Source organism: Pongo abelii, chromosome 1 (assembly GCF_028885655.2).
Source record: "Pongo abelii isolate AG06213 chromosome 1, NHGRI_mPonAbe1-v2.0_pri, whole genome shotgun sequence".
Taxonomy (NCBI): Eukaryota; Metazoa; Chordata; class Mammalia; order Primates; family Hominidae; genus Pongo; species Pongo abelii.
This window is the reverse complement of record NC_071985.2, coordinates 214,071,831-214,084,011: the sequence shown is the minus strand read 5'-3', so window position 1 is coordinate 214,084,011 and position 12,181 is coordinate 214,071,831. Positions and strand designations below refer to the sequence as shown.

Genomic DNA, 12,181 nt, shown 5'->3' with positions numbered 1-12,181 from the left:
TCACTATTACTTGCATTTTAGATTTACAGTATCCTTCAGCACAGAGATTTTTAGATCTGGCTAGGCATGGTGGCTCACACCCGTAATCCCAGCACTTTGGGAGGCGGAGGCAGGTGGATCATCTGAGGTCAGGAGTTCGAGACCAGCCTACCCAACATGGCGAAACCCCGTCTCTACTAAAAATACAGAAATTAGCCGAGCATAGTGGCACGTGCCTGTAATCCCAGCTACTCGGGAGGCTGAGGCAGGACAATCACTTGAACCCGGAAGGCGGAGATTGCAGTGAGCTGAGACCGCGCCATTGCACTCCAGCCTAGGCAAAGAGAATGAAACTCTGTCTTAAAAAAAAGAGAGAGATTTTTAGACCCAATCCAATGGTGTTAATAGCATGACAAATGATGGAATTCCTATGGACAATCACAAGCCTGTATTAAATGTCCACACAGGAGAACTAAACTATAGCATTTTATGTACATTCCTTTTTTTTTTTGAGACAGGGTCTCACTCCGTCACCCAGACTGGAGGGCAGTGATGTGATCTCGGCTCACTGCAACTTCTACCCGCCAGGCTCAAACGATCCTCCCACCTCAGCCTCCCAAGTAGCTAGGACTACAGGTGTGTGGCACCACATTTGGCTAATTTTTGTATTTTTTGTAGAGACAGGCTTTCACCCTGTTGCCCAGGCTGGTCTCGAACTCCTGGCTCAAGCAATCCACCCGCCTCAGCCTCCCAAAGTGCTGGGATTACAGGTGTGAACTACCGCACCGGGCCCTATTTACAGTATTCTTACTTAATCCTCTGGACTACCCTGTGAAGAGAACAACAGTATTTCCATTTTGCTGCTCAGGAAGTTGAGGCTGAGACATGAAGTGACTAGGTTTAAGCCCGCACAGTTCATAAGCAGCCACAGTGGGGTGTGGATCTGGGAGGCTCCTTTCACTATACTACCCCAGGCCGCCTTCCAACAAGCCCTATTTTTCTTCCTGCATTCCTTTATCTTGCCCCCTTCTTAAACCTAAACCCTGACACTTCGCATGCCTTAGAATCAAACACCTGCCCTTAAAATGAAATATCAAACCCTGAGGCAGGGCAGCTTGTAAGTACAGGGCAATTTACCAATGCAAATGGGTTAGTAGAAGCTGAGAGTGCCTATGAAGACCTGCCACCTTCACAACAGAAGAAAATGGACCAGAAAATAAACACAGTACCTGTTGGGGGGTTGTGGGGGTGACGAGGAGCATCTAAAGGCACCATACTTTGGCTGCCTCAAACTGGCATGCCTGGGTGGGCCACTTACACCCAGAGAAACAAAAAAATTAAGCTGTTTTCCAGAAGAATGACTTGTATTATCACCTGAAACAAAAGCACCATTTCAAACAACTTATTCACGGAGAGGCAGGTGCATGGTCTGCGAGGCCCAGAACTGACAAGGACCCGCAGGGAGCTATGGAGGAGGCGGGAGATCAGGTGTCCACACTAAGTCCAAGCTCCCCACACAAAGCAAAGGGAGTGTCCACATGCGAAGACCCTTCCGGCTCTAATAACACACTACGAGTCCATGTCACTGATAATAACATTGTGTTGTGGTTAATGTTAATAATTATGGTTAACACTTGCCTGGCTTTACACGTATTAACTCATTTAATCCTCATAAAATCCATCAGAAATATCTACTTTTATGCTCACCATTTCTTAGACAAGGAGATGGAGGCACAGAGTGAAGGGAATTGCCCTGGTCTATACGGCTTGAACCTGAAGCCAGGCTCTCTGGCTCCAGAGTCTGCCCTTCACTGCCCCTGGACTAGGAATCATGACTGCCTGGGATCACATAGAAACTCCAAGAAAGCCACCCGTGTGACTTCGGGGCAAGCGCTCAGCGCCCACCATGTGCAGAGCCTTCAGTAAATGTCAGCCGCTGTTAGGATCACGGCTCCCACCACGGCCAAACCCTGACAAGGCCAGCACCACTGGGGCAGTCCTGAGCAGCAGAACCGCTCAAGAGAGCGCTGCCCCATCTCGGGGGCAGACCCCGATCAGCTCCTCTGTTCTCGACTGAGAGCCTGACACTGACAACTGGGTAGGCCCTAGGAGAAGCCAGGCTTGGCCGAGAGCTCAGGCCCAGAGATCTGGACGTGGCTAGTCTCACAGTGGAATTGCCCAGCCCCAGTGTTTGGTCTGTATTAGGTTGAACCACATGAAAGGCTGGTAATTCAACCCTTTTTTACCTAGAAAAATGGCAACTTCATACGGTTCAATCTAATGGAGGGAGGGATTCTTACATTTATTAAGGACCTACTGGACATTCAGTCATTCATTTAACACCTGTAGAGCAATGGCTGTGTCAGGGCCAGCGTATAACATTGCTTCAGCACCCTCAAGACTGAGAGCCAGGATTTTTCACCTTCCCTCCTAAGGATAAGAAACAAACTTACCAGGCAGAACAAGGGTAACCAACTCAACCTGCCTGAGCTCAGGTAACTACTAAAACAGGCCAATTTTGGCCAGGCATGGTGGCTTCACGCCCATAATCTCAGCATTTTAGAAGGTCAAGGCAGGAGGATCCCTTGAGCCCACAAGTTCGAGACCAGCCTGGGCAACAAAGAAAGACTCTGTCTCTAAAAAATAAGTAGATAGATAAATAGATAGACAGACAGACAGACAGATAGGCAGGCACTGTGGCACATGCCTGTGATCCCAGCTACATGAGAGGCTGAAGGGGGAGGACTGCTTGAGCCAACGAGGTTGAGGCTACAGTGAGCCAAGATGGAACCACTGCACTCCAGCCTGGGCGACAGAGTGAGACCCTGTCTCAGTCAATCAATCAACCAGGCCAATTTTGTCTTTCCCCTCAGAATCCCTGCATCTTACACTGTATATGGTGACCAGGGCTGGGATGGGGCTTCATAGGAAAAAGCCAAAGGATCCTGCAAGGCTTTGTCAACCAACAGTCCCCATGGAGGGCTGTCGCAATGATTAAGATGTGCTGCTGCCACTCACGTCACAGGCAGAAAGAGCCAGAGACACTGACACTACTGCACAAAGAACCATCCTGTCCAGGAGGCCAAGCCACACAGTGGCTGACACTAGGCTAAGACTATCTCGCCCTTTCAGCTGAGTGGCTATCTTTTGGAAAACAGATTGCAGTTCACAAAGTTCCATCTCCTTGCATTTCAACAAGTGGAACCAAAAAAACTTCCTAAACAAAACCCAGACCTCTTCAGCCACTGTGGCTAGACATACAGGGAAACCTCTCGGCCCCGGTTTCCTCATCTATAAAATAAACATCCCCATGGGCTGGTGCCAGAGAGGCAGGAGAGGGGAATTCCATCAGCATGCGCTCCTGAGTGCGGTGGACCTGGACCTCCGTGGCAACTGCCATTAACTAGCTGGGGGCCCTTCAGCAAGTTACTACACCTCTCTGAGCTCCAGCTTCCTTATCTGCAAAATGAGGAAACAGACCTCACAGGGTTGGTGTTGAGAGAATTACAGATAATGACTGTGGGCATCCGGTAAATACTGGCAGAAGGAAGGGGCCACTCTGTGAGTGAACACTCAATACCAGCCTACAGACTGAAGGCATCCTTCATTTCATGGCATCCTCTAATGCCCACGCCATGAGTGCACTCCTCAAGACCAAGAATGGACTCTGCTTAACCACACCCTAGCCCATCCTCTCTGCCTGAACAAGGTCTCAAGTCTCAGGACAACCAGGGGTCCACACCACCCTGTGCCCAAAAGAGATTTCAGGATAGGAGGTGTCTGAAGGGTATACATTGAGGACACGACAACAGCTCACATTGGAAATTCTCAGCAGAGGAACTAACAGCCAAGCCTGGCTGCTGCTCTTTTGGAGTCTGAGTTCTTCAGTGTCTTAGACTTTTCACACCAGAAGGATGTGGTGGATTAAGGCTCCTCCTTCCAGTGTCCGAGCAACAAAACTGCAATGCAGGGAGCCCACTCGTGTGAAACCAACGACAGCCCATCAGGGTCAAAGCCTCATGACGGAGAAGCCTTCAGCAGCAACACTCTACCTGCCAATCACTGCCGCCACTGAGAAGGGAAAAGGGCACCGGTACCACTGGAAAATGCCACTGGCTCAATTCTGATTGGAAGCTCCAGCAGATAGGGTGCAATGCAAAAGCATCTTTTCATAACTTTTTTGAAAGAAAGATGGGGTCTTACTATGTTGCCCAGGTTGGCCTTGAACTCCTGGGCCCAAGCGATCCTCCCACCTCAGCCTCCTGAGTAGCTGGGACCACTGACACACACCACAGCACCTGGCTTACCTTTCTATTTTAAGTTAAAGTACTTCACTTGGTAAATACGATGCCTGAATCCGCTTATATAGGGCTCTGAGACAGCAAGCCCAAACACTGTTGAATAAGATACCAAGCCTAACTCAGGAGCACCATGCTGAGTTCAGCAATAGAAGAGGAAGCTGCACAGAGCAATTGAAGCAGAGGGTGGAGAAGTGCGGGGTCTCAGCCGGTGGTAACAACTGCTTGCAAGCTGCAATGTGGTAAGAGCTCTTGAGACCAGAAACCCTGGGCTGCTGTTTTCAGCAGTCTGGTGTTTAAAAAGACTGAGCCCCTTAAGACCGCTCTCCTTGGGCAAGGGACTTTACATCTTGGAGTCTCAGAAGAAACTAGCACCTGCCTTCCAGGCTGGTTGGTAAGTTAAATGAAACACCACCTATCATCCATCCGTGTTAACAGAATAACCACAATAATAAGAGATAACACTCCTACTGCACTTACAATGTGCCAGGCATCGTCTACACTTTCCATACATACACTCAGTCCTCACAATCATCACTACGTGCCAGGTGAATGGCAACCACCAGGGTTGGTGCCTTACAAGACACAGAACAACACGACTGGAAACCTAACACTAGAAAGTTGTAGGCAAAGACTCCTGTTCACAGGCGTCCAGAGATGTCAGAAACATGTGGGGTGACCACAGGAGGAAGCACAGAAAAACGCAGGCAAGCGGCCTCCCTGCCTGTCTGACGATGTGGACTTCCCCAGGCTGGTTCTGTACTCACTCCTGAGTCTTTCAGAACTTTGGACATACTTGCTTCCACCCGCTTCCTCCATTTAACCTTAAGACTCAGATGGCATATTCTATTAGGTCTACCTGACTGCTCAGTAGACATCCACGGAATGAATGACCCGATGGAAAAAATCACTAAAGGGAGCATAGCGCAGTGCCAGGACTGCCAGGTGGGCCTCGGTTTCCTCACCTGCATAATGAGGATGACATGAGAATCTGCCTCGTAGGGCTGGCTGGAATATTAAAAAGTCATCAGTCAAAACTAGCTCCTGGCCAAGTACAGTGGCTCATGCCTGTAATCCCCAGCACCTTGGGAGGCGGAGGCAGGCAGATCATGAAGCCAGGCGTTCAAGACCAGCCTGGCCAACATGGTGAAACCCCGTCTCTACTAAAAATACAAAAATTAGCTAGGCACGGTGGCACGCACCTGTAGTCCCAGCTACTTGGGAGGCTGAGGCAGGAGAATTCCCTGAGTCTAGGAGATGGAGGTTGCAGGGAGTCGAGATCATGCCACTATACTCCAGCCTAGGTGACAGAGCGAGACTCTGTCTCAAACAAACAAACAAAACTAGCTTCTGTTATTCCTACAGCTGCCATGCAGAGCCACCCCACCATCTCCCTCAGCAGACTGGTGTCTCAGGCACCAGAACCTAATGCTATGTGCATCAGGCTGAACTTGGTGCCACCTGCAGTCACAGAGTCACTGGCTGGATGGATCACTGGGCTACCCAGACTGAAATCCCCATTCAGTTGTTAATAGGATCTCAAGGCTTTGCAGACACCACTATCTAGGATTTAAACTGACCTGAAATAGCTGTGTGTCAATGATAAACTGTCCAATCAGAACGCCTACATGGGACAGCTCTGGGGCAGACCCCGTCAGCCCCAGAGGTGGTAAATCATTCCGTCTCACTCTGCCTTTATCTCCTTCCACCATCCCTTCCTTTCCACACCCACAGCTGCACAGTGGCCAGGACCCTCATAAGCTCACAAGCTGATGCTTGTGGAGGCCTCTCTCCCATCTCTTTCACCTTCCCAGGCCTCCTGCATGCACAGCCAGAGGACTCTTCCTAAAATACCACTGCTCTGCCAGCCTCCTCGAATTTCTATCTGCCCTGTCAAAAATTTCACTGGCTCCACACTGTCCCAGATCTAATGCAAACTCCTTAGCTTAGCAACTCAGGCACTCCACAACTCACTCCTGAGACTGAGGCACCCCATGGGCTTGCATCTACTGCTTGTGTGACCACACCCCCTGACCTCTGCTTTTGTGCCAGTCCCCTTGACCATACCCCACCCGGTCCTCTCTGCCTGAGCACACTCTTCCCGGGCTTCATGCCCAGCCCCCAAGCCGACCGTGGGCTGGAGTGGTCTGCAGGGCTGCATGGAGGAGGGGGAAATGCAAGCCAGGCCTGCAGGGATGGGCAGACCACAGCACCCATGGGTCCCTGGCTAAGTCTTTTCTAATACTACTTCCTTCCTGCTGCACTTGGCTTTTTGGACACATCTTGCCTCCCCCTCCCAGATTAGAGGACAGGGATGATGGCTTCTATTTGTGTCCCTTACTCTGTGGTATGCAGAATAAGACATGCAACAACCACAGCTACTGTGTGCCAAGCACCAGAGTAAGTACATTACAAATTTCACCCCTACTCCCCATCCCTATAAAACGTTATCCTCATGCTACGGACCAGGAAAACTGAGACTGAGAGAATTAGCCGCCTCACTGACAGTCACATGCTGAGTGGCAGACAGGACTCAAATCCAGATGTGCCCAACTGCAGAGACCATGTTCCGTGGAGCAGGCAGCCGCCTCTCAGCTCTCACTCAGTGTTTATGTAGCTGGCGCTAAGTGCCAGGCGGCCAGTGCAAGATGTGGGGTACTCAGAGGGAACCAAACAGACAATTTCCCTGCTCTCACAGAGCTCATATGCTCTGTCCCCAGCCCTGTCTCTCTTCTTCCAAGCCTGGAAGAGGGCAAGAACCCTCCAGTCACAGGGGTTTCCACTGGCACAAACAAGGAATTCAGGCCTGACATATAGCATGAGGCTCTGGCAACACATGGTGCCCAGCTCACAGCGAGCTTGTCTTTAGTGGAGAAAAGAGTCCCAGGCTCTACTAGGGAAGTTGTGCGTTCAAGGCACAACCCAGAGCCAGGCAAACTCCAAAGCAGCCATCGGCAGGCAGTACGGAGTGGAGAAAAATGGTTTGCTCCGGAGTCAGAAAACCCAATTCCTCCACTTAGTAGCTAGACAGGGACTAACCACACACCCCTTTGCACACTTTTGGAAAATGGTGATAATAACAATAGTTAATGTTTATATCATTATGTGCCAGATGCTACTGGATGCACTTGACAGATATTACTTAACCCTCATTACGACCTTATGCGGAGGTACTGTTATCCTAAAGCAGTCTGGCTGCTAACTCTATTTTCTTGTACTATGCTGCCTCCAGCCTGAAGTTGAACCTACCTTGTCAGGCTGTGGTGAGGACCGTTCTAACAGAGTGCATAGCACGTGGCTGGTGCTCCATAACCATTAAGCCTCCCTTTCCTTCCACTGAAACACGAATCTTTGAAAGCCTAGGTTTGGAAATGGCATATGGCTCTAGCTGGTCCCAATATGGGTGATCTTGCAGTTGCATCCCCTGGAATTCCACACCGCACCCTCACTGGTGGATCTGCTGCAAGGGGAAATGGGACAAGATCCTGTATTTATGGGGCCCTCTGCTCACTGCTTCTGGAAAACACAGTGAGTGGGGTCCAGCGCATGACTCAGGCTGACAGGGATCCGAATCCCAGGCCTGCTGCTCACACCGGTCACTCAAGCTCTCAAGCTTCAGGTTCCCTGTGAGTAAAATGGGGGCTGGGCTATAACCTAAGTCATGTTTCTGGGTCACAGCAGATGCTCGGGTACCCAGGTTGGACAGGCTGGACAAAGCTACCCAGGCTGAACTTCCATGGTACCGTAAGGTTTCACTTCGGGGCCCCAGAAAGCCTTGGCTGTGCAGAGGAGCGGACTGCGTGCACGTACAATCCAATTCCACCCAATGGCAGACACAAGAGAAGACATACCCCAAAAGGCCTGGGAGTGGAGCCTGGCACAAACCCCAGCTTTCTCTTCAGTTTCCTGCCATAGCTCATGCAGATGTGCCTGCAGTTACATTGAACAAGGCTCTCTCCCCTTTAAGCTTTAGGTAACAGTGACATGCCCACCCCTCAACAATGTGAGCCATGAGGGCAGAGATCCTTGTCTGTCTTGCATCCTCAGCACATAAGCAGCACAGAGTAGGCACTTAATACACAAAAAGCTGAATTAACATTATCCTGTAGCTTCAGGTACCCCACAACGTGCCTCAGTATTTGCCTAACAATAAGCATTTCCCAGCCTGGAGGGCAGGCTTCTAATGGGCGAGCCACCTGCCCTGCCACCATTTCCCTGTCATATGTCATATGTCCTGTTCCCCACCTCATGGAATGTAAAAGTATAGGACGTCTGAGCTATAAATAGGAGTATCTGCTTTCAAAGACACGGCTTATCATTTCCTTAATCTCAAGCCACTGATCACTCCCTACATTTTATAAGCATGCCACCAAAAAGAGGCCAGGTGGGCTTAAATGAACAGGGCAGTATAGACAGACAAGAGGGATGTGAGTTGAACAATGTATCTTATCCACACCAAGAGACATTAATGTCAACTATGTTGTTTCGCCTTTAACAATACCAAGTTCCCATCAGCTCCTGCCAGGCAAAACCATCTGTGAGCTGGAGCAGCAATTCCTGAGGGGCTCTTCCTAGTCCCCGTTCCTGCTAAAGCCTCACCATCATCATAACTAAGAATAATTTCCAAGTCAGAAACTGGAGCTGCGTAAGGAACGGTGCTCTGAAATTGTACAGCACTCAAACAGTGGTAAGATTATTACCTGCTAAGGGAATGCAAATAAATTCCATTTGCCTATGCATTTTAACTGGGAAGGAGAAACTCATGCCAACAAAAATCATGGAATTCATTCCAAAGTCAAATGCATTTTAGATTCTCAAGTCACTAGTTCCCTCAATGGATAACAGAGATCTAGCTGTATTCTCTACCATCAAATCTACTGAAAATGAAAAACATGGCGATCTGAATTCATTTACCTACAATGCAACCTCACACCACCACTTCTGTCCTACCCCAACCATCTACACTGGCTTAATGGTCAGAGTATTCAAATAGGGGATAAACGTAACAATAAGCAGTCAGAAATTACAAGCCTAAGGGATACTAAGAACAAGTGACTGAGAGAATGAATATGAAATCCAAGCAGGTTAAGTTCATGGACACAGACACATACCAAAGAGAACAATCCAAGTGGTTTCTTCCAACGCCAGGTGCTGTTCTAGGCCCCACGGATACAGCTGCGGAAAACACAAGACACAAATCTCTGCTCTCCAAGAGCTCATTCTGACCCATGCTAAATATGCCTGTACCACCATACAGCTATTTCACTATAAACATGATTTCCTATACAAAGGATCTAAAATACAATCCATGGGCAATAAATACTGCTCCTCCCCCCTTGCCATGTTTGAATATCCCATTTTATGTTTTTCAAACGGTATCATTAAACCTTCTGACATATAAGCAGCTTGGTACAATCGGAAGAACAGTTTAGAGCCTGTCAGATGGGCTTCCACTGACCAACGGTGGTTCCTCCACTGGCTGAGCAACACCCTGAATAAGTCACTCTACCTCCTGAGCCTCAGCTGCCTCATCTATAAAATGGGGACAGCCCCAGAAAGGCTTCGTGTGGATGAAACCAGCTTGTACAGGTGAAGCACACCACAGTGACTGGCAGACAGTTCCTCCACCCTTTCCAGCCCTTTCAGATGACAGCTGAGTACAAGACTCCTGAGAAGCATCAGGTGTCATGTGCTCCTCCTGGGGGACTGAGGCACTTTCCCATCACCTGGCGAGAATTGCTGCTTCCTGCCTTATACTTTGTCCTGAGTGCACACTCAGGAAACTTCAGCCCACTTTCAAAGTCCTCACCCACCACTGCCCTGGAGAAGTCGTTCTCCATCAAGGCCTGGGGCCAGGCCCACCTCCCCAAACAAGGAGTTTTCAGCCAAAGTTACTGGACAAATCCGAAGGCCTTAAAAGTGGCATTGCCCATGCTTTTAATCAGCATACAGGAAGGCATCAAAAGAAAGCTTAACCCATCTCAACTACTCACCCTCGTTCAGCAGCAACATCCCTTGACTAAACAAGGAACCATGGTTCTCAAAACACTTTGAGGCCCAAAGTCCACATACAAACATGCTCCAAAAATCCCTTGACCCTGTCAGGAAGAAGTTCTCTGGCCCTCCCAACCTAAGTGCTGGGCCTGTCCTGCGGAAGGGTCAAGTGGCAGGAGGGCAGGTCTATCTGTGGGGGCCTATGTGAAACCCCAGGTTCCTCAAAAGTCTGCATAGCATCTGCCTTCTTTACCAAAACAAACACCACGAGCGGAGCCAGCACTCTCCCTAGGCGTTCTGCTCACCTGATCCGAGGGACTTCCATAATCAGCAGTTCCAACCCTTACAAGCTGACAGTTCAGAGGGAAGGGGAGGCTGCGCCTGCTTGGCTGCATCGTGTCCTGGCCATATGCTGGATCCAGGGCCTGGTGGCCCCCCAAGGCCACGGCCTCACAAGAGCGATTGTGCGTTCATCCTTGTCCTGTGGACCACCCACCCTCGCCCCTCGGCTCCCACTCAGGCCCGGGCGCCGCGGACCCCGGCCTGCCCTGCAGAACGCTTCGCACGCACAGCACCCACGGCGGCGGCCTCGAGAAGGGCCCACAGAGCAGCGCGCTGCCTTCTGGGCACACCGATGCCCGCCCTTCCCTCGCTGGCTCCTAGGCGGCCTCCCTAGAAGGGGCAACTGAGAAGGCACAGCACCGGGACCACCCCATCCCTGATGGAGAGCTCCCCTCGCTTCCCAAAGGCTGCAAAGAAGGCGCGCCCCAGGTACAAGGAAGGGGACCCTGGGTCGTGCACCAGGCAGGGGTCAGGACCCTGATGAGAGGGTCAGGGCGGGGACCGAGCGGGGCTGACGCAGGTTACGCTAGGAGTGGCGAAAAGTCCAGGGAGGGGGATCATGGTGGGGAGGGGGCAGTGATGTCCAGACGGGGGCCATGGGTGAGGAGGTCCAGATTTAAGTTCACAGAGGGTAGAGGAGATTCAGGCTGAGGCCACGGAGAAGAGGGGAAGCAAACCTAGGCCGCTGCAGAAGGGGCTGACCGGGGTCCAGCCTGAGGCCATGGAGAAGGCAAGGGAGGGAGGGAGAGAGGGAGGCAGCGGCCTATCCTGGGCCATGGCAGGGAGAAACGACGGCCTAGCCTGGGCCGGAGAGACGGGGGAAAGCAGACCTAGCCCTAGACCGGGGGAGGAAGGGGGCCCACGCCAGGGTCACCGAGGGGGTGCCTGGCTGGGGCCACGGTTCGGGAGGGAGGGTCTAGCCTGGGCTATGGGAGAGACCAGCCTGAACACAGAGGTGGTGAGTGGGACTCCAGCTTGCGCCAAGGGCGGGGGCTGGGAGCGGAGGCAGGGTCATTGCCACCCAAGTCGTCCGCGCCGGCGGAACCCTCCTGGGCGGGGAGGGACCGGGTCCACCCAGGGTCCGGGACCCCGCCCCTCCCCCACCCCGGGAAGCCACCCGTCCCGGGCCAGGGATGGGCAGGGGGAGGGGGACGCGAGCTCCGGAGGGGCCCCCGGGTCGGGGAGGGGGCCGTGCGGCCTTTACCATGGTGGCGGCGGCGGCGGCGGTCCCGGTCCCGGCGTCAGTGGCTGTCCCCCCCGCAGCAGGGCCCGGCGCTTCCACTTCCCCGGGTGCCCAGGAGTGAACATCCGGGTCAGCACCCCCCTCCCCCAGCGCCAGGCCGCCGCCACCTTCCTTCCCCGCCCCGGCCCGGCCCGGGCCCGCCCCCCACGCCGCCAGCTCGCGGCCAATGAGCGCGCGGGGCTGCGGCGATCGCCAAGTATGGAGAGCTGCGCGAGAGGCGGGCGCCGACGGGGTGCGGGGGGCGGGGCCTGTGAGGCGGGGCGGGGCGCGGCGCGGCGCGGCTGCCGGGGGTCCCGGCCATGGGGTGTGGGCCGGGGCCGGAAAG

The 12,181-nt window shown here is 52.3% G+C and overlaps 1 protein-coding gene across 1 annotated transcript in view; it reads right to left on the bottom strand.

Annotated features, from left to right (window-relative positions):
• Positions 1–11,887, bottom strand: part of CAPZB (capping actin protein of muscle Z-line subunit beta) — a 146,696-nt gene extending 134,809 nt beyond the window's left edge. The window contains 1 exon segment of the mRNA NM_001134166.1: positions 11,818–11,887. Coding sequence (NP_001127638.1) covers positions 11,818–11,820 — 3 coding nt within the window. The 5' untranslated portion in view covers positions 11,821–11,887.
• Positions 11,888–12,181: the final 294 nt, after the last annotated feature.